Below are 24,885 nucleotides of genomic sequence, written 5' to 3'. Positions count from 1 at the left end.
TTTTCAACTCCGGAGATTTTGCATGATTGTTTTTAATTATTCTAATTTCATTGTTAAGTTTATCTGATAGGATTCTGTTTGTCTTTTCTATGTTATCTTGAATTTCACTGAATTTTTTTAAAACAACTATTTTGAATTCTTTGTCTGAAAGGTAACATATCTATCCCTGTCTCTCCAGGATTGGTCCCTGGTGCCTTATTTAGTTCGTCTGGTGAGGTCATGTTTTCCTGGATAGTCTTGATGCTCTTGGATGTTTGTTGGTGTCTGAGTTAGGTATTTATTGCAGTTGCTAAAATCTGGGCTTGTTTGTACTCATCCTTCTTGGGAAGGCTTTCCAGGTATTTGAAAAGACTTTGGTCCCGTGATCTACGTTTTAAATCCCTGCAGCCATATCTGCATTAGGGGCCACTCAAAGCGCAGTAATTTCATGGCTCTTTCAGACTCATAGAAGTATCACCTTGGCAGTCTTCGATACAATCCAGAAGAATTTTGTGGATTACCAGGCAGACTTTTTTTCTCTTACATTCTCCCAAACAAACGGACGGTCTCTCTCTCTCCCCCCTCCCCGAGCTTCCTGGAGCTGGGTGACGGGTGACACAAGCACCTCTGTGGCCACCCCACCACTAGGACTGTACCAGATCAGACCTGAAGCCAGGACATCTCTGAGTCTTACCCAAGGCCCATGAGGTACTGCCTGGGTACCACTGTTGATTATTCAGGGCCCAAAGGCTCTGTAGTCAGGAGATGATGAATCCTTCCAGTACTGGGACCTTCCCTTCAAGGCAGTGGGTTTTCCTTTGGCCCAAGGTGTGTCTAGAAATGTCACCTGGGAGCTAGGGCCTGGAATGGGGGCCTCATGACTCTGCCCAGTGCCCTATCCTACTTTGGCTGAGCAGTTATCTAAGTTGTAAGATAAAGTCCTCTTTACTCTTCCCTCTCCTGTCCTCAAGGAGAAGGAAGGAGTCTCTTTTGGAGCTGTGAGCTGTGCTGCCTAGGGTTGAGGGAGGGGTGACACTAGCACCCTTAGTTGCGCCAGCTGGTACCTTACTAGGTTGTGTGCACCCCAAGTCCAGTGGCTACAAGCCAAGCACAGCACCAGGACTTGCCCAGGATTTGTAGTCCTTCCATCATAGGCAGCCTTCAAGTTTATTTAGGACCCCAGAGCACTTTAGCCCATGGTGGTGAGGCTTGTCAGAACTCAGATTCTGACCACTGGGATGGGTGGTACCGCTCTGTCTAGGGCTGGTCTAAATATTCCCTCCATGGGCACTGGTTGAGTTTTGCCTGTTGTTTTTACTGTGACAGGGCAGCACCGAGTTCCAATACCAAGTCCCACTATCACTGTGCTCTCTCTCCCAAGTGCATGCGTTCTCTCTCTGGGGCACACAGCCACTGCAGGGGGATGGGTGAGGGGTGACAGCAGCAATTCCAAATGATCTTTTCCACCCTCTTCAGTGCCTCTTTCAATGATAAAACCAGGTACTGTGACCACTCACCTGAAATTTGGTTCGTATGAAGGTGCTTTGCTGTGTGGACAGTTGTTCAATTTGGTGTTCCTACAGGGAGGATGATTGGTGGAGGCTTCTATTTGGCCAGCTTTCTCCACTCTCACCCAAGCCTTTTTATTACTATTAATGCAGCAGAGCATCAGTTTTCTTTTTGGCCTAGAAGTTTCAGAAAGCTGGAATTTCTGTAAGGAGATCTTGATAAACTGCAGTGAGAGGGAGGCTCACTTTGCTGATGGGACCATCAACTTAATGCTGAAATGCAACTAATTATGAGACTGAAGCAAGAGCTTTAGCTAAACTTCCAAAATGATGACATAATTTTTGCAATTTTTATCCACAGGTTTCACGTGGCAGGATGACTATACTCAGTATGTGATGGACCAGGAACTTGCAGACCTCCCGAAAACCTACCTGAGGCGTCCTGAAGCATCCAGCCCAGCCAGGTAAGTGTGGACGTGGCTTGTTGCTCCTTGCTCCCAGGACACAGCCCATAGCCATTACACTTATTATTTGTTTGTTTGTTTGTTTTAATGTAGCAAAGCACCCACCATCTTTCTGGTGCAGACGTTTCAGAAAGTTAGGATGTCTGTAAGGAAAAGTTTGGTTCCCATGAGAGAAAGCGATATTGGGGTGACCCTCCAGTAAGAGATACGCCCAGGGGTTCTTCATTTTCTCATGAGACTCTTAGAAAAATCCTGTATCTTCAAGGCCTTGGTCGAAAGCAGATAAGTCGAGAATTCTCATTTCTAAGTAAGAAATTATTTTTGCTTTAGACAAAAAACAGAATTAAATTGTGAAAGTCTTTATCATCCTTTCCCAGAGCATAGCAACCTATACTGAGCTAAATATATTGTTCCATATTATCTTATTTTGTACTCAAAACTATGTGGTAATTACTAATGTCATACAAACGATGTGGTAATGTCATACATACCATGGACTAATGTCATACCGATTCTTGAAAGTGAGGAAATTGAGTCATAGGGAGGTTAAAAAATTAGTCTAAAGACAAACCACAGTAAGAAAGCTGGCACTGTCGGATTCCTGAGCCGTTGTGCTATTTTTCATGTTTAAAAAAAAAAAAAACATGAAAATGACCTTTCCTAAAGGTTTAGTTTGAAAAGTTCATTTTTCCCTGACAGACAATTCTAGAGTCATAGTCTTTAGAAAGATTCCAGTAACACAAAATTTAGATATCTGCTTTCATGCTCATGGCCATCTGATAGGGAAAGCAGTTAAGTGTCCTGGCAGGATCAAGAGTGAGAACGTGTGGAGAACTGGTAACCGTCCCCCAGCACGCCGCACACCCTGAGGGGGCGGGTTGCCTCTTTCCTCAGAACGCGGCGCACACCGAGGACGGGGGCTGCGTCTTCACCACACGGCGCACGCTGAGGGCGGGGGCTGCGTCTTCACCACACGGCGGACGCTGAGGGCGGGGGCTGCGTCTTCAGCACGCGGCGCACGCTGAGGGCGGCGGCTGCTTCTTTTCCCAGCATGCCCCGCTCGCTGAGGGCAGGGGCCGCGTCTTTCACCAGAACATGGCGCATACTGAGGTTAGGGGCTGCGACTTCAGCACGCGGCGCACACTGAAAGTAGGGGCTGCCTCTGTGCTTCTGTGCCTGGTGTATCTACCTTTAATACCTCCTTTATCAAAGAGAATGTGCTGTTATAGTCTGTAAGACTTTTCTGTAGGAAACCAAACAAAAACCCACCAAAATGTTTTCAACTTGAGCTGTGTTGAATTTCCATTTTGGATGTGTTCAAACTCCTTATACTCCTCTCTAAATTCCACTGGGGGCGTTGTGCACTGCCCCAGTGACCTTGAACTCCATCAAGTATAGGGATGGGGGTTGGACGGCCAAGAAGGGCAAAAAATAGAGGGCTGGAAGAATTGGGAAAACCAAGCAAGGGATGGCTCCTCCTCACTCTGGGGGGTGCAGAACAGGGCAAACAGAAGCTGCCAAACGTGGGAGGAAAGGGGCGCCACATAGAGAACAATCCAGGGAGGACCTGCCTCTGAGAAATCAAACTCAGCAACAACCATGGAGAGGCGCCTGGATTGTGCCTTCTAAACAACGTTGAATGTGGTCATTTTGGAAAAATTGCCAGTTTTTATTATTTAAAACAGTGCCAGTTTTATTATGAAAAATGGTATGTTATCTTTGTTTTATGAATTATAAGTGAGATTAAAAGTTTAAAATACATATGCTTTGAGATTGGAATTTTCTCCTTCCTTCCTCCCTTCCTTCCTTCCTTTTTCTTTCTTCTTTCTTTCCTCTTCTTTTTTTTTTTTTTTTTTTGGCTCTTGCTTCATCACCTAGGCCGGAGTGCAGTGGCACGATCTTGGCTCACTACAGCCTCCACCTCTTGGGTTCAAGCAATTCTCTTGCCTCAGCCTCCTGAGTAGCTGGGACTACAGGTGCGCACCACCATACCCAGCTAATTTTTGTATTTTTAGTAGAGATGGGGTTTTGCCGTGTTGGCCAGGCTGGTCTCGAACTCCTGACCTCATGATCCTCCCACCTTGGCCTCCCAGAGTGCTAGGATTACAGGCATGAGCCACCACGTCTGGCCGAGATTGGAATTTTCTTTGTGAATTTTCTGTATATGGTCTTTGTCTGTATAAAAAGGACTTTTTGTATTTTTCTGTTTGTTCCTTTTATTATAGGTTCTTTATATTTCAGGCTAGTAACTTTTCACATATTATATTTTGTAAAAATATTTTTATCAGCCTGGAACGTAGATGGCACTAGCTATGGTTACAAATAAAAACAGCTCTTACCATTCTGTAGGTTGGATTTCTAAATTCTTTCTTTGTGAGTGTTGAACCCAGGCAAGAGCAATTATCCCTGCCCACAAAACAGAGGCCCATTTAGGGAGGCATTGGCTGGATATTCTCCAGACTCCTTTCCTCCACACTCCCTTCCCCTGCCCTGCTATGGGCTTCATGCCTGTAAGCTCCATCGGGTCCTCTGGGCCTCTGGCTTTGGTGGGGTTTGGAACAAGCTGCACGCAGCATGGAGGGCAGAGGAGTCTGGGCACGTTCCCCAGCTCTTCCTCAGGCCCAAACATGACTGCCTGGGGACAATCACTCCCTCTCATGCTGTCCCTCATGCTGACCCAAAGGCCTCCCCAGTCCTGCCGGCGCCTTCCTCCTGCCCGACTCTGACACCTACTGAGGGAGGTTCCCATGAGGCCCTGCCCAGGAGAGAATAAGAAACAGTGTGGCCCATCGTCTTCCTCAACAGTTACCCACAATATTTCCTCATGGAAATGTGATCGTTTTTCTTTTTTTCCTAACATTGCTGGAAAACTTCTTTTACCATTGAAATGATCTACTTTCTAGTATATTTTTTAGGAATGTTCTTCATTTATAGAGCATTTTCATTGTCTTCCACGATTATTGGTAAAATATGCTTACAGTGTTGTGTGATTTGGGATATTTATAAGCTATCCTTTAATAGCGATTTCCACATTTGTTAATGCAGTGTAGTGGATGCTATTCTCTTGTTGATGAAAAGAGTCAAACTCTGTAAAATATTTTTAGAGATGTATTCTGAGCCAAATATGAGTGGCCATAGCCCGTGATGCAGCCCTCAGGAGGCCCTGAGAACATGGGCCCAGGGTGCTCAGGGTGCAGCTTGGTTTTATAGATTTTAGGGAGGTGTGAGACATCAATCAAATACATTGGTTTGGTTCAGAAGGTGGGACAACTCAAAGCAGGGGCTTCCAGGCTATAGGTGAATTCAAACATTTTCTGGTTGACAACTGGTTGAGTTTATCTGAAGACCTGGGATCAATAGAAAATGTTCCAGTTAAGATAAAGGATTGTGGAGACCAAGTTTTATTGTGCAGAGGAAGCTCTCAGTTAGCAGACTTCAGAGAAAGCAGGTTGTAAGATGCTTCTTATTGGACCTAAAAGGGTGCCTGGCTCTTGGTTGATTATCTCCTGGATCTGGAAAGGAAGGAAGGAAAACAAAGGGGAAAGGAGATCCCTATAGAATGTGGATTTTTCCCACAAGAGACTTTGCAGGGCAATTTCCAGGTATTGCAAGGAAATATATTTTAGGGTTAAATATTTTGATTTTTTCCCTTTGTCTCATAATGTTCTGCCAGAGTCAGACTGAAAAGTCAGTCATGATATATAGGGTCAAATAAAACCCATCTGATAAGAATTTATGGTTTGTGGGGTATGACTCCCCAGACCTCTTAGATAGGAATTTGGACAAGAGAAAAAATCAGAGCTTAGTTCTCACTATTATGGTTTTTAAAATTACTGAGCACATGTGTAGTTATATTCCTTTGCATTGTAAACGTACGTTTTCTTTAGCCAGGTGTGGTGGCGCCTGGCTACTCAGGAGGCTGAGAGAGAGGATCACCTGAGCCCGGGGGATTGAGGCTGCAGTGAGTCATGATCACACACAGCACTCTAGCCTGGGAGACAGAGTGAGATCCTGTCTCAAAAAAAAAAAAAAAAATCACTTTTTTTTCACCCTTGTAACATGATTTTTAAAAAGAATTATCTCTTAGATTTCCTTCTTTTTGCTGTTCTCTTACTTTTAAATAAAACTTCTTCAGTAAAACTTATTTACGCTATTTATTCATTTCTTAAAAAATAATGAAATCACATAAATAATTTGCTTTTGAGCATAATTTTAACATCATTCTATAACTGATGAATTCTCACTTGCTTTTGTTCTAAGTTATCTGTAATTGTCATTTTATATCCTTTTGAAACAATAAATGTTTGGTAGGCTTTTCTACTTTTTCATATTTATGTGTTGTTTTTAAACTTCAAATTAGTGTCTAATTCTACTGCATTTTAGTCAGAATGTGACTTTGTTCAACTTTTACTCTTTGGTAATTTTGAGGTTTTCTTTGGCCTAATTGATACCGTACTTAATCTTCAATTGGCGCTTCAAAAATATATTTGTATAACTATTTGCAGGATACAGACTTTTATAAATAGTTTATAATTATATATATATGATGTGTAATTAGGTAAAAATGTGTCAATTGTATTACTTCAACATGTCCTTATTTATATTGTGACTTTCTGAAATTTCTCAGACAAAAACAGTATTTCTGTGAGTTTTCTTTGGGGGTTGTTGTGTTTAGCTGCATAGGCTCTGAGGCTCTGCTGCTTAGCACACAGGGGCTGCGTCAGCTTGTCCTCGGCGTCCATCATTAGCGGATTGTTGTTTAAATGGTGCCTGCATCTCCCTTAATGCTTGTTGTCTTGGATTCCATTTTCCTAAATGAGTAGGGCCTTTCCTGCTTCCTCTTTGTTTTTGTTGCCTGATTAATCCATGGCTATCTTCAGAATTTGACCTTTGAGACTGGTTCTGTTTGAAACTCAGCTTTTATAAGATCAAGTGGTGTTTCCAAAGCCCCTTGGGTCAGGTCGGAGGGCGGGTTATAGCAGCAAGGGGACTGATTCCTCTGTGGGGCTTTTTCTTCTCATATGTGGATTGTGGCTCGTTTGCCTCTTCTGTAGTATTCATAATTTTGTCTTATTTTGGATTTAATTTGTGGCCATCACCTCTAGATTTTCAAGCAATTTTATAGTAATGGATTTGTTTCATTCCTCGTTAAAGGGATCATCATGTTCTGATTCCTGCTGCATGATAAGGAACCGTGTTGGCTTTCAGCGTCCTCACTCCCCACTCCCAGGAGCTGCTTCTAACCAGGCTCCCCTAGTGCCTGCCTGTGCCCTTCACCAGATGGACCCTGGGCCAGCATTTGTTGGATAAATGGTGGTGAAGGACAGAATGCGTGATCTGCCCAAGCCTTTGAATTCTTGCATGGGTAGCTACACTAATGAAGAATGTCACCTGGCTTTCTCCACTCCATGTGTATTCAGAGCATTCTGAGCTTCACAGCTGAACAAGAATCCACAATGGGCCAGTGACATAGTAGCTGGTGTTCTTTACATAAGGCAGTTAATCTCCGGAGATTGAGTAACTTGCTGGAAACCAATCATCCATTCATGAAATAAAGGCGACATTAGAATGAAGTCTTCAGAATCCCCAGCCCTGTTTTTGGGCTTACCAGAGTGGCAACCACAAGCTCATTTCTCCTGCAGGTTCTCTGCCCACACATGAGGTCCCTTAAGCAGAGTAAGCCCCATGAGAGAAAGCCAGAAAGATACGCAGTGTGGAAAATCAGCAAAGCAGTAAGTATGAGTGCCCAGTGTGAGGAACAGAGCTCGCACCTAAGGGGTCACCAGGAACCTGAGAACATGCTAAAGGGTAAGAGAACCTGAGAACCAGGAACCTGAGAACATGCTAAGGGCTAAGAGACCTTGAGAACTGAGAGCCTGAGAACATGCTAAGGACTAAGGAGGACCTGAGAACCAGGAACCTGAGAACATGCTGAAGCCTAAGGAGAAGCTGAGAACATGCTAAGGGCTAAGAGAGTCAAGGAAGGGGAACCTGAGAACTGAGGACTTGAGAACATGCTAAGGGCTAAGATAACCAAGAACCTGGGAACATGCTAAGGGCTAAGGAGGACCTGAGAAGCCAGAACCTGAGAAGAACATGCTAAGGGCTAAGGAGGCCTGAGAACCGGGGAACATGCTAATGGCTAAAGAGAACCTGGGAACATGCTAAATGCTCCTGAGGCAGGAACAGGGACAACGAATACCAGCTGTGTATATGAGCACCGACGACTTCACAGAGAACTTCAGGTGGCCATGAAGGTTGGATATAAAACATAAGATGGGCCTGTAATGTGGAATTTTTTCCTTTAACAAACTGGGTGACAATCTAGACTATCTCATATTATCGTGAGCCTAAGGCCAGTGTGTGCAAATGGAGAAGGGAATAGCTACTAAGTGTAAAACATTTTTCATCTTTTTAAAGTACAAAATTCATACGTATGAAGTTTTGACCTACTTCAAGCTGGATGACAGAGCAAAAGTCAATGTGCAAGTTAATTGCTACAACACCACACGGCATAATGACAAACCCTCTCATTGCCGTAACGTACTGCAGCGTCACAAACAAGTCCCCAGGCATGGACAGAGGCGAAGCAAAGATGAATACGACAATTTACAGATACATTTATGAGGTGGTTCCATTTGCATTGATTAGCAATTAGTGAGAAAAGTAGACAAAATACTAGAAAAGTAAATTAACTGCGGTTGAATTACACTCTGACAACATAGAACATGAAATTTCATTAATTAAAAAATGGCCAAGGAAATTATAGCCATGATTTGAGATGCAAAGAACTGCAAAGGCCTTGGTAATTTATATGCCTGTTACATCTGTGTCAGTGTAACTTGAAAAGTGATATTGTTTGGCTGTGTCCCCACCCAAATCTCACCTTGAATTGTAGTTCTCGTAATCTGCACGTGTCGTGGGAGGGACCCAGTGGGAGGTAATTGAATCATGGAGGTGGCTGTCTCCATGCTGTTCTCATGATAGTGAGTGAGTTTTCACGAGATCTGATGGTTTTATAAGGGACTCTTTCCCCTTTGCTCCTTGCACTTCTCTCTCCTGCCACCTTGTGAAGAAGTGTGTGTTTGCTTCCCCTTCTGCCATGATTGTTACGTTTCCTGAGACCTCCCCAGCCATGCTGAACTGAGTCAATTAAACCTCTCCTTTATAAATTATCCAGTCTCAGGTATATCTTTATGAGCAGTGTGGGAACAAAGTAATACAAAAAGGCACTAGAAATAAAAACATGGTGGGTTTATCAATTGAGATAATCAAGCAAAAATGGGATTTTTTTTATAAGCCCCATGCAGGTATCACACACCTAATGTTAGTGATCTGTTCTTGAAAATCAACGTCCTACATGGAAACAGTACCTGGAAACCTATTCCATTACTGTATGTGGGAAATTTGTAATGAGTTCCACATCCACTCAAGCCCCAGTGTATTTCCTAAAGTGTTTCTAAATCACACTAAAGACCCATATACAAGTACCAGATGGTCATGTTTGGATAGAAGACACTTCTTGCTGATACCCAGAAGTGGAAATTGTTCTTAGCAAAGTGTGTGTTCTATTTGAAGTAATACTGCCTCATTCAGCACCTGCAAAGTCTGAGCTGCACCTCCCTCAGGCTGTTGGGTGATGCTACAGTGCTGTGTTTGGAGACATACCCAGACTTTTTCTGAATACGATTTTGTTCAGAATGTAGCATCAAATTCTGTGAAAGGAGATACACATGCACACACACACACACACACACATACATGTATATACATATGTATGTATACAGGTGCTCCTTGACTCATATCTATCTCCTGTGCCTGCCTGGGGAGCCTGGGCTGTTCATATCCCTCATTGTGGAGCTCTGCTGGGGATGATGTCCTTCAGTGTCGTATTTCTAAGAGAGCCGTAAGTCTACCTTTGTATTTGAAGGATATTTTCATGGGATATAGAATTCTGGGTTACTTTTTTTTCTTTCACTACTTTAAAAATGTTTTCCATTGTCTTCTGGCCTGGAGCACTTCTCAAGGAGAAATCTATAGTCGCCTTTCCACTGGCATCGAGGGCACTGGATTGAAGTCCCCCAAGATCCTCACTAGCCGTGGGCAGGGCCCCAGGGGTGCCCGGGGAGCTACATCTCGGTTGGGTGTCTGGACAGCAGACTCTGTAGTCCTGAAGTCCAAATGCAGGGTCTTGGGGAGACCCCTCATGGGGAAGTGAAGAGACGGGTTTGGCCGAGGAGAGGTTGGACTCAGTGTGGTCACGACAGAGGCCTCAGGAGCCCTCACCCCTCCTCAGGGGCTGGGGACCAGTGTGGGATGCAGACCTCCCTAGATGGGTATAAACGTGGGCGAGGCAGACCCCCATGGTGGAGGGCCATTTTGGGAGGGGACGCAGCTCTGTGGCGATGACACTTGCCCCCAGCTGCCTCAGGGACAGTGGTGCTCAGTGGCCTGCCAGAGTTGATGAGACAGAGCTGAAGGTCTGGGGAAACCAAGGCAGTTTGAGTTCACAGGTCAGAGTATAAAAGAGAAGAGTGCACAGAGAGCCCTGGAGATTTTCAGCCACTGCTGAGGATTTGGTAGATGACTGATCTTGTGTCTATGAGGGAAAAGAACCACCCAAAAAAATGAGAGCAAACAGTATCTGACATTCACACAGGGTGCGACATAGTGCCTCTTCAAACCTATCAAGACTTGCAAACCTCATAATTTCCAGGTGAGATAATTGGGTAGAATGCCCACAGAGTCCTGTCTTAGTAGTGGGGAGTAATTTGTCATAGATAATTGCTGCTCTGATACTGCCAAACAAGACTTAAAAGTAAGAACCGAGAGGGTTGAACTGGTCCCAAGCAACTTAACTGAATGCCAGAGCAAAGGTAAATAATATTTATGGGATTGCAAATGTCCATCACCCAATAAGGTAAAATTCACAATGTGAATATATAGACATGGATTATCTGGCATGAAAAGGAGCAGGAAAATGCAACTCATAAAATTCATCAGTGTAGACACAGAACTGACACAGACACAATAAGGAGACAGGAAAATTTCATGGGTGGAATGAATAGCAGATTAGACACTGTGGTAGAAAATATTAGTGAACTTGAAGACACAGCAATAGGAACTATCCATAAGGAAACAAAGAAGGATAATTTAAAAAAATAAAAAACACCAGTGAGCTATGGGACATGTCTAAAGGCCAAATAGCTGTATAACTGGAGTCCCAAGGTGGGAGAGACAGGAACAGAAAAATCATTTGAAGAAATAATGAGGAAAATTGTTTCAATATGATAAAAATGATAAACTCACAGACCCAGAAAGCTCAATGAGCCCCCTAAAAAAGAAACATGAAGACTAAGAAATATCATAATCAAATTTCTCAAAACCAGTGATAAAAAGCCAACCTTAAAAGCAGTCAGAGGAAAAAAAGGTGCATTTCATAGAGAGATGAGATGATGAAGGCCACTGCAGGTTTCTCCTTGAGAATGCTCCAGGCCAGAAGACCATGGAAAGCATTTTTAAAGTACTGAAAGGAAAAACAAACAAACAAACATCAACCCAGAATTCCATATCCCATGGAAGTATCCTTCAGATACAAAGGTAAAATTATTGGCTGTCTCAGAAATATAGACGCTGAAGGACATCATCACCCACAGAGCTCCATGGCCAGGGCTGGTAAAGCCGCCGTTCTGGCAGAAGGGAAAGGTGCCAGATGGAAACAAATGAGAGAGCACGCGAAGGCAACTGCATCAACCGATAGATGGTGTTTTCCTGTCACTTAAATCACATTTAAAGAAGTTGATTGTTTAAACAAAAATGATGAAATTGTATTGTGAGGTTGATAACATAGCTGTCAACAGAATTCATGTCAACACCTGCATCAGAGCTGGAGGGAGAATTGCAAGTATCTATTTAAGGCTCATATTTCATATGTTAAGTGGTGTGATGTCCCTTGGAGGCAACCTGTGGTCAGTTAAACGTGACTGTTATACACCAGCTGTAATTTGGTCTTCTTGCCCTAACGAGGATCTAGACTTAGATGTTGGGAAGGTGAAGGCGGAGCCATGCCCCAGGGCTCTGAGGCAGCCAGTGCCTGGGCGCTCAGGAAAGTACCTGCCTCCACCTCGGACCTAGCCTCTTCCTGGCCTGAGAGGAGCAGATGGCAGCCGACCGCACCTGTAAAGCCTGTTATGAGGGAGGCCTGAGTCTTGTGCTGGCAGTGGGGCATGGTGCTGGGGCCTGTGGCGTCTGGACCGTCCACTGCAGCACAAGTCGGACCTGAAGTGATTGGTCATCACTGAGCATGGCTCTCAGCGGGAAGGGGATTTGGGAGCATTGCTGAGGGTGACAGGTTCACAGAGGGCCCTGCTCTTGTCTGTGGGCAGCAGAGCTGGACAGCAAGGGCCCCCAGACTGGCCCATCTTTTTAATGGTGATGCCCGTTCTTTTATGGACATAAATGATGCACTCAATTAATTATACAAACTAAAAATAATCAGAATTAAAAGCTCTTTGGTCTGTGTCTAAACTCCATGTCTACGAAATCTTTGCATTTTATTAGAAGTATGGTGTGTGCGTGCAGGCGCACACACACACACAAACACAGACAAACGCACACACGCACTCACACCCCTCAGACACTCACACACACACTTACACAAACTCACACACGCACATGTGCGTGCGTGCACACACTTTTTTGGTTGTTGTTGAAACAGGGTCTTCCTCTGTTGCCTGAGGCTGGAGCACAGCGGTGCCATCGTAGCTTACTGCAGCCTCAAGTTCCTGGGCTCTAGTGACCCTCCTGCCTCCACTTCCCAAAGTGCCAGGATTATAGCTGCGAGCCCCCATGCCGGCCTCACATTATATTCCTTTTTTTTTTGTTTGTTGAGACAGAGCCTTGCTGGAAGGTGGAGGTGGGGTGCAGTCACTCACGCAGGTGTTCTTAAACCTGGCTGGTAGAGGCGTCTCCTATGGGAATTATCTTCCTTATTTAGGAGCATGCTCTGGGCCCTTTTCGTCATGTGCAAAAAAGCAAAGGCCTCCGTGGGGGCTGTGAAGCTCTGGGCGGCTGAGTCCTGGGTGCAGAGACCAGCGGCAGAGTCTGCGGGTGAGCTGGGCAGGGAGGGCCATGCCCATCCCTAGGGAGGCCATGCCTATCGTGTCCCAGGCTGAGACGCTGCCCTGTGGCTCAGGCAAGCTGTCCGCCACAGCTGAGGGTAAAGGGGGACAGGGCGCAGGCTCAGGGGGCCACGGACATCCTCTGTGCATGCCCAGGCCTCTACCAGGGCTCCCCATAAACATGGGGAGTCCTGACTCTGTCTCTCCGGGGCCTGTTGGGCATTACCGCGACTTTTCCAGTGAATCTCCCTGGTTCTGCTCTTCCTTTCCGTGTGGCTGCACAAGCTGGTGATGGGGGCCCCACTGGCAAGTGGCCGCTTTCTCAGGGACTCTTGAGCATCGTTAGTGGGGGCCACGTGTGGCTGACACGTCCAGCTGCCTCCTGGATTTATGCCTTCAGTGTGCAGCTGTCCCGTGGGGCCCCTGGCCAGCCGTGCCTGGTTCTTGGCCTTGTCCTCGCTGGCCCTACCCCTGCCGCCCTCAGCAGGGTGGGCACCACGTGTGTCTGCCGACGGGAAGCGTCCCATGTGTTTGTCCTTCTAGCCTCAGGTGCCCCTGCCCTGCATGGTGTGCGCGATGGCGGTGCGTGAATCACTGTTTAACAGCAGGGACTGCAGCGGAGGGGCTGAGAGCGCTGCATGGACGTCCCGAGGCTGTGGCGAAGTACATCAACCTAAGGCCTAAAACAATGCACATTTATCAGGCGAGAACCTGGTTCCTGCCTTTTCCAGCTTCTGGGCCGCCACCGTCCTTGGTCTACCCACAAACCCAGCAGAAGCCATGCCAAGCCTTGGGCCCCCCATGCCCACCCAGCCTCCGGCTGCCTCCACCTCCTGGAGAATTCCTGCTGAGCCTGCAGCCAGCACCTGCAGCTTCCTCCCTTTCTCCCCTCCCCTTGTTTCCCACGTATTGCTTTTGCTTCCTGTCTTCTGCTCTCAGCAGGGGTCATTCGTCCATCCCCACAACCACGAGGCAGGTGCTGTTAGCCATCCTCGTGCAGGACACAGGCTCGGGGGCCCGGGAGAAGTTCAAACCCATGGTCATGGAGCAGCAAGGCCAGGCTGGCCACCGAGCCCGGCTCCCAGCCCCTTGCATGCACCCAGGCACCACAGGGGACAGAGCAGCTCCGGGCACCAGCAAACATGTGGTTGATGTCTGGTTTCTTTTGCTTTTTCAGGCCCTCAAAACACAGCGTTGGCAGCGAGAGGAGGTACAGTCGGGAGGGCGGCGCTGCCCTGGCCAAGGCCCTCCGACGCCACCTGCCCTTCCTGGAGGCCCTGTCCCAGGCCCCAGCCTCAGACGTGCTCGCCAGGACCCATACGGCGCAGGACAGATCCCCCGCTGAGGTGACCCTTCCACTTCCTCCCCGGGCCGGGGTTGGCTTTTCCTTCAGGGTGCAGGTACCTGGGCATGTTTCCTTAGTCGCTGGCTCCTCTTGGCTTTGCGCCTGTTTCCCGGGCCAGCAGGCATCCTGTGAACAGGGCTTTGGTGTTCCTGCGGCCCCTTAGAGCGACACCTGCTCCCAGTCCAGCCACCCCCACAAATGCTTAGTCCTCCGGGTGAGGCTCTGTAGGATCTTTCTTGGGACAAGGTGTCGTGACTCCAGAAAGCCCACCATTTAAACCACAGATGCACACCAGGGAGGCAGAGGAGATAGGTGGCTGCTCTTCACCCTTTGGGAAAGGACCCAGGACAGCAGTGGACACTGAAACCTGACTGAGGGAGACTGAGGGGCCATGAACATGGCTGGAATTAGGGGGCACCAGGTGCAACTACTGCGTCCAAGGAAAGCTCCTGCTCCCCGGCAAGCCCGCCCCGGGGGCAGCCCAGGGCAGCGTTAAGGGCTCCATCTGCCTGTGGGCATGAGGGTCTGGGCACCAAAATACAAGGTGATGCCCTGGGCACACAGACCCCAGACAGGCTCGGAGGCGAACCCCAGGAGTGTTTATGCAGGGCCAGTGGGAGCTGCAAGGACCCACATCACAGAGCCACCCAAGACCCTTCAATATGCGAAGCCCACTCAACATCTTAAGCACACGGAATTAGGAATCTCAGTAAATTTTGTAAATGGAAAAGCAGGCATGATTTTTATGACGACTTGTTAGGCCAGAGTTCACAGGTCCCACATTGCCTGGAAAGAGGGAGGGACAAGAGCTGCAGAAATCACCTTTGGAGCCCAGCCCCGCCAGCTTCCTGGGATAGGATTTTGGACCAGGTGTTGAGGCCCAGGATGGCCCTGGGGACATTGAGGGTTTGATGGTGACGCTCACACACTCCTTTTCTGCCAAACGTTAGTTGCATCAGCTCTAATTTGACACACTTTCCTTTCTAAGATGGAAGCCATGCTGGTGTGAGACAGGAAAGTCTGAGGACCCTCTGCATCCTCTTGGACTCCACTGGGGTCTCACCAGGAGCTGGGGCCCTGGGATATGTGTGGGTAGCAATGTGGGCCCAGTTTCTATTATGTTCCTGCCATCGAGCCATTGAAATGACTTAAGTTAACTCTGGGCAACCCCCACAGACCTCGAAAGGTAGAGTCCTCCCAGAGGACGTGTGACCGCTAAGCTCAATCCCAGGCCAGCTTAGGGGCTTCCTGGAACCTTGCACCAAGCGTGGGAACCACAGGGTGAGTTTCCACAGAAGTTGGCCCCACAAGGTGGCACGTTCTGTGCAGGCAGGTGAGGAAGCTGAGGCACTTCTGTGTCTTAGCAGGTGGTGCCCGGAGAAGGCCTGGCCTTGGCCCCATGGTTCTCTGGAGCCTTTCCAAGGGCAGCTCCTGGGCAGCCATCTTTGCTGTGGCCTTGCCTCTGTTCAGGAGGATGTCACAATAACGTTTGAATGCAGAAGCCAGTCTGTCCACGGCCGCCAAACAGAGCCCTGATGCTGGCCCAGAGCCATGCAGGGGCCACGGGGTGCCAGACCCACAGGCCACAGTTGAGAGGCTGCTCAGGAGGGCCCAGTGGCACCTGGGCCATATTTGTGCTTTTCCTGATCATGGACTGTGTTTCCTGGTTGGTCGAAATCACCCCTCATGGTGGAGGGTGGGGGTCTTCAGCCCTCGTGGAAGTACAGGGTCACAGGGCTCTGTGGGCCCCAGGTCTCCCTCTAAGGTTAGGCTCACAATGAGAGGCCAGTCCCAGCCCTGCTCTGTGCCAGGCCCACCTCCCATCAGGACTACTGGCTGGCCTGAGAAACATGCCCCAAAGCCTTCCAGGAGCCTGTGGGAGTCTCTGTGTGGGCCTAACCCTAGAGGGTCTGGTGCACTTAACACTATTTTAAACAGGCAAATTTAAAGTTTTTATTCATTAACTGAGAGCAACTAAGCACGTTTGGTGCGCCAGACATCCTGCTGGATTTTGTGGATGCAGAAGGTAGATTTCATGCTGCTCTGTCCTTGGGTCAGAGGCTCCTCCACCCACTGCTCTGGGGCCAGGAGGAGCTGCTCAGCTTCTGTGCCTGGAGTCCTCAGCTGTAAACCAGGGGTAGTGGCCCTGGAGGTGTCATGAGAGCCACGTGTGAAGCTCCTCATGGAGTGCCCAGTCAGCAGTAGCTGTAACCATAGACTATCGTTGATAAAATAATCTTTAAAAAATGAAATAGAAATTAGGTCGAGAGTCTGAACCAGGCTCAGTGGAGGGAGGTCTCCGACTCTGATGAGAGGAATCAGAGGGCGCCAGGACGCTGGGAAACGTATTCCCTCCGCACACCTGTGCCTCGGCACCACAGAGCAGGTCTCAGCACAGCACGGTGGAAACTGGCATTTCTCCCACCCTCTTGAACGTTGGTAATTTAGCACCTCCAGCTCTGAAATCATTGCTTTGTCCCCCTCCTCTGCCCCGCTGTGTCTTTATCAGAAGGGCTGTGGGGCCCTGTGCTCTGCCTCCACTGCTGCTGGGAGATTTCAGGCTCCTGTAACGGGGCCATGACGTCACGCCCCCAGACGCTGGAAGTGAACGATCAGTAAAGTAACCCACGTGCAGTCCAGAGATGGTTTTAGTAACCTACGAGGGAAGGGGGAGGCGTCATTAAAAGTTTCAGAGACTCAGAAGAAGTTTGAGAGAAGGGAAATCAGTTGACACTTTTCTGTGAAGCAGTTTCCTGTCTTTCCCTCCTGACTTGACAGTGGCGTGCTCACCTAGACTGACGTCCAAGGGCCCTCTTCATGGGCTACTGAATAGAGAAAGGCAGGAGCGTAGCCTTGGAGGCTCGTCCAATGTGCCTCGGATGGGCCAGTGAGCGAGTCGTCACCTGCAAACAGCATTTGGTTTCATTCAGTGGGAGCCTCAGTTGTTCCATTTTGAACCCATCATCATGCTCCTCCTTCGGTTTCAGTTATTTTATTAAATAGCCCTGGCACCAAAATAAAAGAGTCAGAGTTAGAATGGAATTTGCTTGTGGGACAAGGCGCAGCATGGATTCGCCTCGAGGGTAAATTGAATGGCTGCAGTGCTTCCCTGCCCTCAGCAGCCAGACGTGAGGTCGGCCAAGCAGCCGCAACATCCACGCATTAGAAACAAACCGTAGCAAACTACAGGAACTCGTTGAGAGTGAAGGTCTTTGGTGGATATTGAGCAATTCGTGCTATGAGCCATTGGGAGGTATCCTAGTGATGCCCCATGAGATAGCTCATAGCAGCCCCTGGGGAAAGCAAGTTCCTGCCAGAGACAGGATGCCTTCCTAGGCCGAGCACAGTGTACTGCATGTCCTGGGATGCTTTCCAGGTGCTCAGTGGCTCTGCTGGACTCAGCAGCTCAGTGCTCATCAGGCCAAAGGGCCCGTGGCCTCGTCACACTAACCAGTTGTATTTACTGAAGTCTTTCCATTCCTGGCTTACTGCACTAGGATTCCAGCACCAGCATTCTCAACACACACCCCGGAGTGCTCTGAAAGCAGCCTTCCCCGTACAGGGGGCAAGTGTGGCGGCCTTTCCCATCAGGGGGCGAGCGTGGCGGCCTTCCCCATACAGGGGGCGAGTGTGGTGGCTGCCTCTGCACTAGGACATCCCTTCCGTTGGGAGCTTGTGACGGGGCCACTGGGGGTTCATCTCTTGGGGTGCGACCCTGCCGCTCCTCAGGGCTGCTGGGTGCATGGGGGAGGAGCATCTTCCACCACTGCCCCCATCTTGCCTGCTCTCCATTTCAAGAAATAGGAATGGGAGAGGGGCGTGGGCACCGGTCATGTCAAATATTCCACCAGCAGCCAGGGTCCACCTTCTGATAAGTTTGGCTGTGTCACCTTGGAATCTCCTACACACGATGGTCGGCCTCACAGTCCTGATCTCTACTGTTACTCAGCATAATTATCAGGAAGTCATTCTTTCCCACTCAGAGGTGTCCCAGTTTGAATTAATGAGTTCCGTGGTCATTCCAGCACACAGACATTTAGCACAGCTGTCAAACGGTTGTTCAGAAAATGAGCACTTGGTGGCATTTTGGCTCAGGTATTTTTCTTCTTTGTTAAGATAGATGCTTCTCGGTATTTAAAAAAATGCATGAAAACCCAGAACTCATTTTCTTTTCTGTCCAGTGTTTAAATGAGGAGAAAGCTCTTAGTCATCTTGCTAATGAACAAAGACTGAATAAGCACAGGAAGTGCGTGACCGGAGGCTGCAGCGCTGCCGTGCAGATTTTGCTGCCCCGTAAATATAGGGACTTAGAGATCTGGGCCCTGGCTTCTCCCCTCCCCTCTCAGCTGATGAAATATTTTAATTGGAAATTTAAGCTTTATATACTGACGATCTTTGAAGGTACAATCAGCTTCCTGTGAATTATTTTATAAATCATTGTTTTCTACCTACCCATCATCAAAAATGAAATTCTAGCGTAGATGGAGAAATATCCTAAACATATTGCCTTTCAGGGCCTTCATGCTGGTGATGTCATAACAGAATTATTTTATTTTATTTTATTACACTGGGAATATAATCATGCTCTTTCTCTTTGTTCATTAGCGAGATGACTCAGAGCTTTCTCCTCGTTTAAACACTAATTGAGCACTTATTGATCACTAAATCAAGGTGTCGTTACGACTTCTGCATTGTGAGGGTGGTAACACTTCCTGTTTTATTGACTATGGTAGCACCAGTTCGCAGTCCTTGAACTCATCATGCAGAACACCATAAATTCCCTGTCCACTCTGTTACTGAGGAGGTTTAGTCAGAAATTCATTACTTACCAATACCATTAACTAGCTGATTAGTTTGGAAATGTTTAAAAAACATATTTAACATACAAGAAATGGTGCTAGATTAAGGAAATGATTAAGGAAAGTTAGTTTCTGTCCTTTAGGATTTTACAGTTTTGCTGGGTAGGAGGGAGAAAACAAGCAAGCAAAAAATACAATTAAAAAATTAAAGCAAGTGCTGTGATGGAGGGAACACAGAAAGTAAAGGTGCACTCATGCCAGAGGGGGCAGGTGGCCCAGGCGGGCTTCTGACAGAGGGGGCAGGTGGGCCCAGGTGCGTTCATGCCAGAGGGGGCAGGTGGCCCAGGCAGGCTTCTGACAGAGGGGGCAGGTGAGCCCAGGCGTGCTCATGCCAGAGGGGGTAGGTGGCCCAGGTGGGCTTCCAAGAGGACGGCCTTGGGGGACGACCAGGAGGCACCTCCTGCAGGTGTACGATGGACGTAGGGTGCAGAGTGTCAGGAGCCCATTCTCCTCCCACCCCGACCACATGAGTGAGCCCCCTGGAGAAATCTGCCAGGAGACTATCCCCCTCCCACCCCAACAACACGAGTGAGCCCCCGGAGAAATCCGCCAGAGCTGAGGACACAGGAAAAGAGGATGAACTGCATTCCAGAAAGGGATGGATGAACCCATTCCAAGGAGACGAGACCACAGCTTCTTTCATGCGCATTGGAATGGAAGAAGCAGAAGCCAGTCACAGCAAGTGGGGAGAATTTGGCCTAAATTTTAAGAAACTCTTGAGGTGCATGGAACAGATTTGAGAGAAAGGCTGTGCAAAGCGAGTGTCTGCACCCCCACCTCTTTCCTGTGGGCTTTCGCTGAGTATGTGAGATGGGGCACTAGGGATGGAGGAGGGAGGGGGCTGGGAGAAATCCTGCCAAGGAGCACCAGGCCTCTATGGAGTGCCCCATGTGGCCTTCTGAAGACTGGGGACAAGGAAGCATGGTGGAAAAAGATCTGTTGAATCTTTCTAAGGGTGCAGAAAGCCAGGGTGGGACCAAGAGGGAAGAGAAGCTTCAGAAACTCACAAACTGACACTTGGACCATAAAGCAGAGAGCTCCCCCATGGTTCAGAAACATGGCGGCTGAGTGCAGAGCATAAAGGGATCTCGAGTCTCACTGGAGCCCAGATCCAAGCCTGGGCGAAGAAGGCAACTTAGACCCAAAGGATGGAAAATGTGTACAATGGAAACTCGAAAGGCAGGAAAGCTGGTGTGGTCATGTTAATATTAGACAGAGTGGACTTCAAGACTAAAAGTGTTATTCATGATAGAGACACTTTATGATGACTAAATGGTCAATTCATTAAGATGCTATAGAAAAATGTTATGATCCAATTTCAGAGCTTCAAATACATAAAGGAAACATGAGAGTACTAAAGAGGGAAACATACAGGTCGATCATGATCATTAGTGATTGAAACTCTCCTCTGTCAGTAACTGATTAAACAAATAGATAAAGTATCAGTAAGGATAGAGAAGATTTGAACCACAGCATTAACCAATCTAAGCTAAGTGATGTTTATAGAATGATACACCTAAAAACTGCTAAACACACATTCTTTTTGAGTATGTTATATAGAATATTTCCCAAACTAGATCAAATGCTGGGCCATAAAATAAGTCTCAATAAATGTCAACAGATCAAAATCATACAGAGAAAGATTTTAAAAGAAAACTGCAGATTATTATTCTTCAGAAATATAGAAACAAAAATTCTAAACAATTTTTATCAAATTAAATTCAACAATATATAAAAAAGAATACTGCTTCATAATCAAGGCAGATTTATCCCAGATATGCAGGGTATATCGATCATTTAAACATCAACCAACATAACTCACCATAGTAACATAGACCATGTGATGGTCTCAGTAGATACTGGAAAAAGCATTTGGCAAAACCCAGCATCCATCCATCCATGACGGAAACCTACATCTAAGATTACATCAACCGGTGAAGGGCTGAATGCTTTCCACTTAAAATCTGGCATTAGACGAGGATGTCTGCTCTTACCTCTTCAATTCAACACTGCATTGAATATCTTTTTTTTTTTTTTTTTGAGATGGAAGTTCATTCTTCTTGCCCAGGCTGGAGTGCAGTGGCGCAATCTCGGCTCACTGCAACCCTCTGCCTCCTGGCTTCAAGTGATGCTCCTGCCTCAGCCTCCCGAGTAGCTGGGATTACAGGCACCTGCCACCATGCCTGGCTAATTTTTGCATTTTCAGTAGAGACTAGGTTTCACCATGTTGGCCAGGCTGGTCTCGAACTCCTGACCTCAGGTGATCCACTGCCTGTCGCATTGAAGATCTTAGCCAGTGCAATAAAACAAGAAGAAATGAGAGGCATTCAGATTACATAACCTTTGTCAAAAATTTGGTGGAACCTACAGAAAAGCTACTAAAACTAGTAAATATAGCAATGCTGTAGAGTGCAAAGTCAGCACACAAAAATTTATTTCTGTATACTAGCAACAATTAAATATGAATTTTAAAAAATATAGTAGCATCAAAAATTATGAAATAATTGAGGTTGAATCTAAAATATGTGTAAGACAATGTACAATGAAAACTACAATACATTGATGAGAACAATAAGACAAATTAATGGCAATATATACATGGTCATGTGTCTAAAGACTCAATAGTGTTAAGGTGGAAATTACCTCCAAATTGGTATCGATATGATACAAAAACACAATCCTTAAAAAAAATTGATAACTAGAACTTTGTCAAAATTTAAAAAATTTTTTCTTCAAAAGAAGACACTTCTTCAAAAGACACACAAAAGATTGAAAAGACAAGCCACATACTTAGAAAAATACTTGCAAATAGCACTTTTTAAGATAAAAAATTTCAGAATCTATAAAAATCTCTAAAAACTAAAAAAGCAGCACATTAAAAATGGGCATTTTTTTTTCAAGACAGTGGATTAGAAGCGGTGTTAGCATGCCTCTCCCACTTGGAAAGACAAAATAGTGTGTAAAGATTCACACTGTGAACTTTTTTCCAAGAAGCAACACCAGAACTTGACAGGAAAACTAAAAGAAACCACAGAACCTTTGAAAGAAGTGGCAGGCTGCAGCCTACACTGTGAGCCAACAAAGAACTGTAAGCCCCACAGTGTGAGGGGGAGACACTGCCTCCAAGATATGCACCCCCACTGGAGAATTCAGCCCATGGGGCGGGACCTTAACCCTACCAAGTCCTGGAACTGATTTAGGGAGCAGTGGAGAATATAAAGTAGGAGAAGCAGTAGAAAGAGCCCTGTGTGCATTCCCAGTCTCCAGCATGGATTGGGGAAGCCATTCTGCCTCACAGGGGACCTTGTGGAAGTCTGCCAACCAACTCAGTCAGTGGCCACAGGTTGAGAGAAGCTCCCAACTGAAATTTGCAATCTAATCTCGAGTGGGGACAAACTCCCTTGGCCATAACCCAGGGGGGAGTGGGAAGCACACTGCAGCCACAAGCACAGGATCTGGGAGCCTGGCTTTGCTGCTGGACTGGGATAGATGTGGTCTGAAAGCCACACTTCCTGTCTCCACGATGATTGGGACAGTATCTCACATCTCAATATTAGTGTTGAATGTAAATGGCCTAAATGCTCCATTTAAAAGATAACAGATTGGTAGAATGGATAAAAAGACACAAACCAAATATCTGCTATCTCAACATAATCACCTAACACATAAAGATGCATATAAAGTTAAGGTAAAGGGGTAGTAAAATATATTCCATGCAAATGGAAACCAAAAGTGAGCAGGAGCATTCTAATATCAGATAAAACAGACTTTAAAGCAACAACACTAAAAAGAGACAAAGAAGGTCATTAAATGATGATAAAAGGGCCAATCCAACAAGAAGATATTACAATTCTAAATTTATATGCACCAAATGCTGGAGCTCTCAGATTCATAAAACAATTACTGCTAGATGTGAGAAGTGAGATAGGCAGCAACATGCCAACACTGGGGGACCTCAATACTCCACTGACAGTACAGGACAGATCATTGAGACAGAAAGTCAACAAGGAAACAATGGACTTAGTCTACACTCTAGAACAAATGGATCTAACAGATGTTTACATAACATTCTAATCAAGAACTGCAGAATATACATTCTCCTCATGAGCACATGGAACATTCTCCAAAATAGACTAGATGAAGAAAATGTGGTACATATACACCATGGAATACTATGCAGCCATAAAAAGGAATGAGATCATCTCCCTTGGAGGGACATGGATGAAGCTAGAAGCCATCATCCTCAACAAACTAACACAGTAACAGAAAATCAAACACTGCATGTTCTCACTTATAAGTGGGAGCTGAACAGTGAGAACACTTGGACACAAGGAGGGGAACAACACACACCAGGGCCTGCTGAAGGTTGGGGGGAGAGTGGAGGGAAATTAGAGGACAAGTCAATAGGTGCAGCAAACCACCATGGCACACATATACCTAGGTAACAAACCTGCACGTTCTGCACGTGTATCCCGTCTTTTTAGAAGAAAAAGTAATGAAACAAAAAAAGACCATATACTAGGCTACAAAACAAGTCTCAATAAATTTTTTAAAATTAAAATTATATTAGGTATCTTCTCAGACCACAGTGGAATAAAACTAGAAATCCACTCCAAAAGGAATTTTTTAAACTACACAAATACATGGAAATAAAAAAATATGCTCCTCAATGATTTTTGGGTTAACAGTAAAATGAAGATGGAAGTTTACAAATTCTTTGAAATGAATGATAATAGTGACACAAGTTATCAAAACCTCTGGGATATGGCAAAAGCAATGCTAAGAGGAAAGTTCACCGTGCTAAATGCCTACATCAGAAAGTCTGAAAGAGCCCAAAGTGACAACCTAATGTTACACATCAAGTAACTAGAGAAATGTGAACAAACTAAACCCAAAGCTGAAAGAAGAAAAGAAATAACAAAGATCAGAACAGAGCTAAATCAATTTGAAAGAAAGAAACAAATACAAAAGATGAAACAAAAATTGGTTTTTTGAAAATATAAACAAAATTGATGGACCATTAGCTAGATTAATCAAGAAATGAAGAGTGAAGATTAAAATAAGCTCAACTATACCACAGAAATACAAAAGATCATTCACGACCACTATGAACACTTCTATGCATACAAACTAGAAAATCTAGAAGAAATGAATACACGAATATATTCCTGCAAGCATACAACCCTCCTAGATTAAATTAGGAAGGAATAAAAACCCTGAACAGACTAATAACAAACAGTGAGATTGAATCAGTAACTTAAAAATTGCCAATAACAAAAAAAGCCCAGGACCAGATGGATTCACAGCTTAATTATACCAGACACTCAAAGAATTGGTACCAATTCTACTGAAACTATTCCAAAAGATCAGGGCAGAGCGAATCCTCCCTAACTAATTCTATGAAGCCAGTATCACTCTGACACTAAAATCAGGGATAAAATAATGAACAAAAGCAAACTACAGACCAATATCCCTGATGAACATAGATGCAAAAACCCTCTATGAAGTACTAGCTGACTGAACCCAACAGCACATCAAAAAGATAATAAACCATGATCAAGTGGGTTTCATCCCAGGGATGCAGGGATGGTTTAACACATGCAAGTCAAT

At 46.0% G+C, this 24,885-nt stretch overlaps 1 protein-coding gene across 4 annotated transcripts in view; it reads left to right on the top strand.

Moving 5' to 3' along the window:
• The window catches only part of PTPRN2 (protein tyrosine phosphatase receptor type N2), a 1,029,630-nt gene that overhangs the window by 365,266 nt on the left and 639,479 nt on the right, over positions 1 to 24,885 (top strand). For all 4 annotated transcript variants that reach the window (XM_055347412.2, XM_055347413.2, XM_055347411.2 and 1 more), the window contains 2 exons: positions 1,849 to 1,951; positions 14,249 to 14,417. In XM_055347412.2, the coding sequence (XP_055203387.1) occupies positions 1,849 to 1,951; positions 14,249 to 14,417 (272 nt within the window). The remainder of the gene's footprint in view (positions 1 to 1,848; positions 1,952 to 14,248; positions 14,418 to 24,885) is intronic.

Source organism: Gorilla gorilla, chromosome 6, assembly GCF_029281585.2.
Source record: "Gorilla gorilla gorilla isolate KB3781 chromosome 6, NHGRI_mGorGor1-v2.1_pri, whole genome shotgun sequence".
Taxonomy (NCBI): domain Eukaryota; kingdom Metazoa; phylum Chordata; class Mammalia; order Primates; family Hominidae; genus Gorilla; species Gorilla gorilla.
The sequence above is the reverse complement of the archived record's forward strand: the minus strand, read 5'-3'. Positions and strand labels throughout refer to the sequence as shown.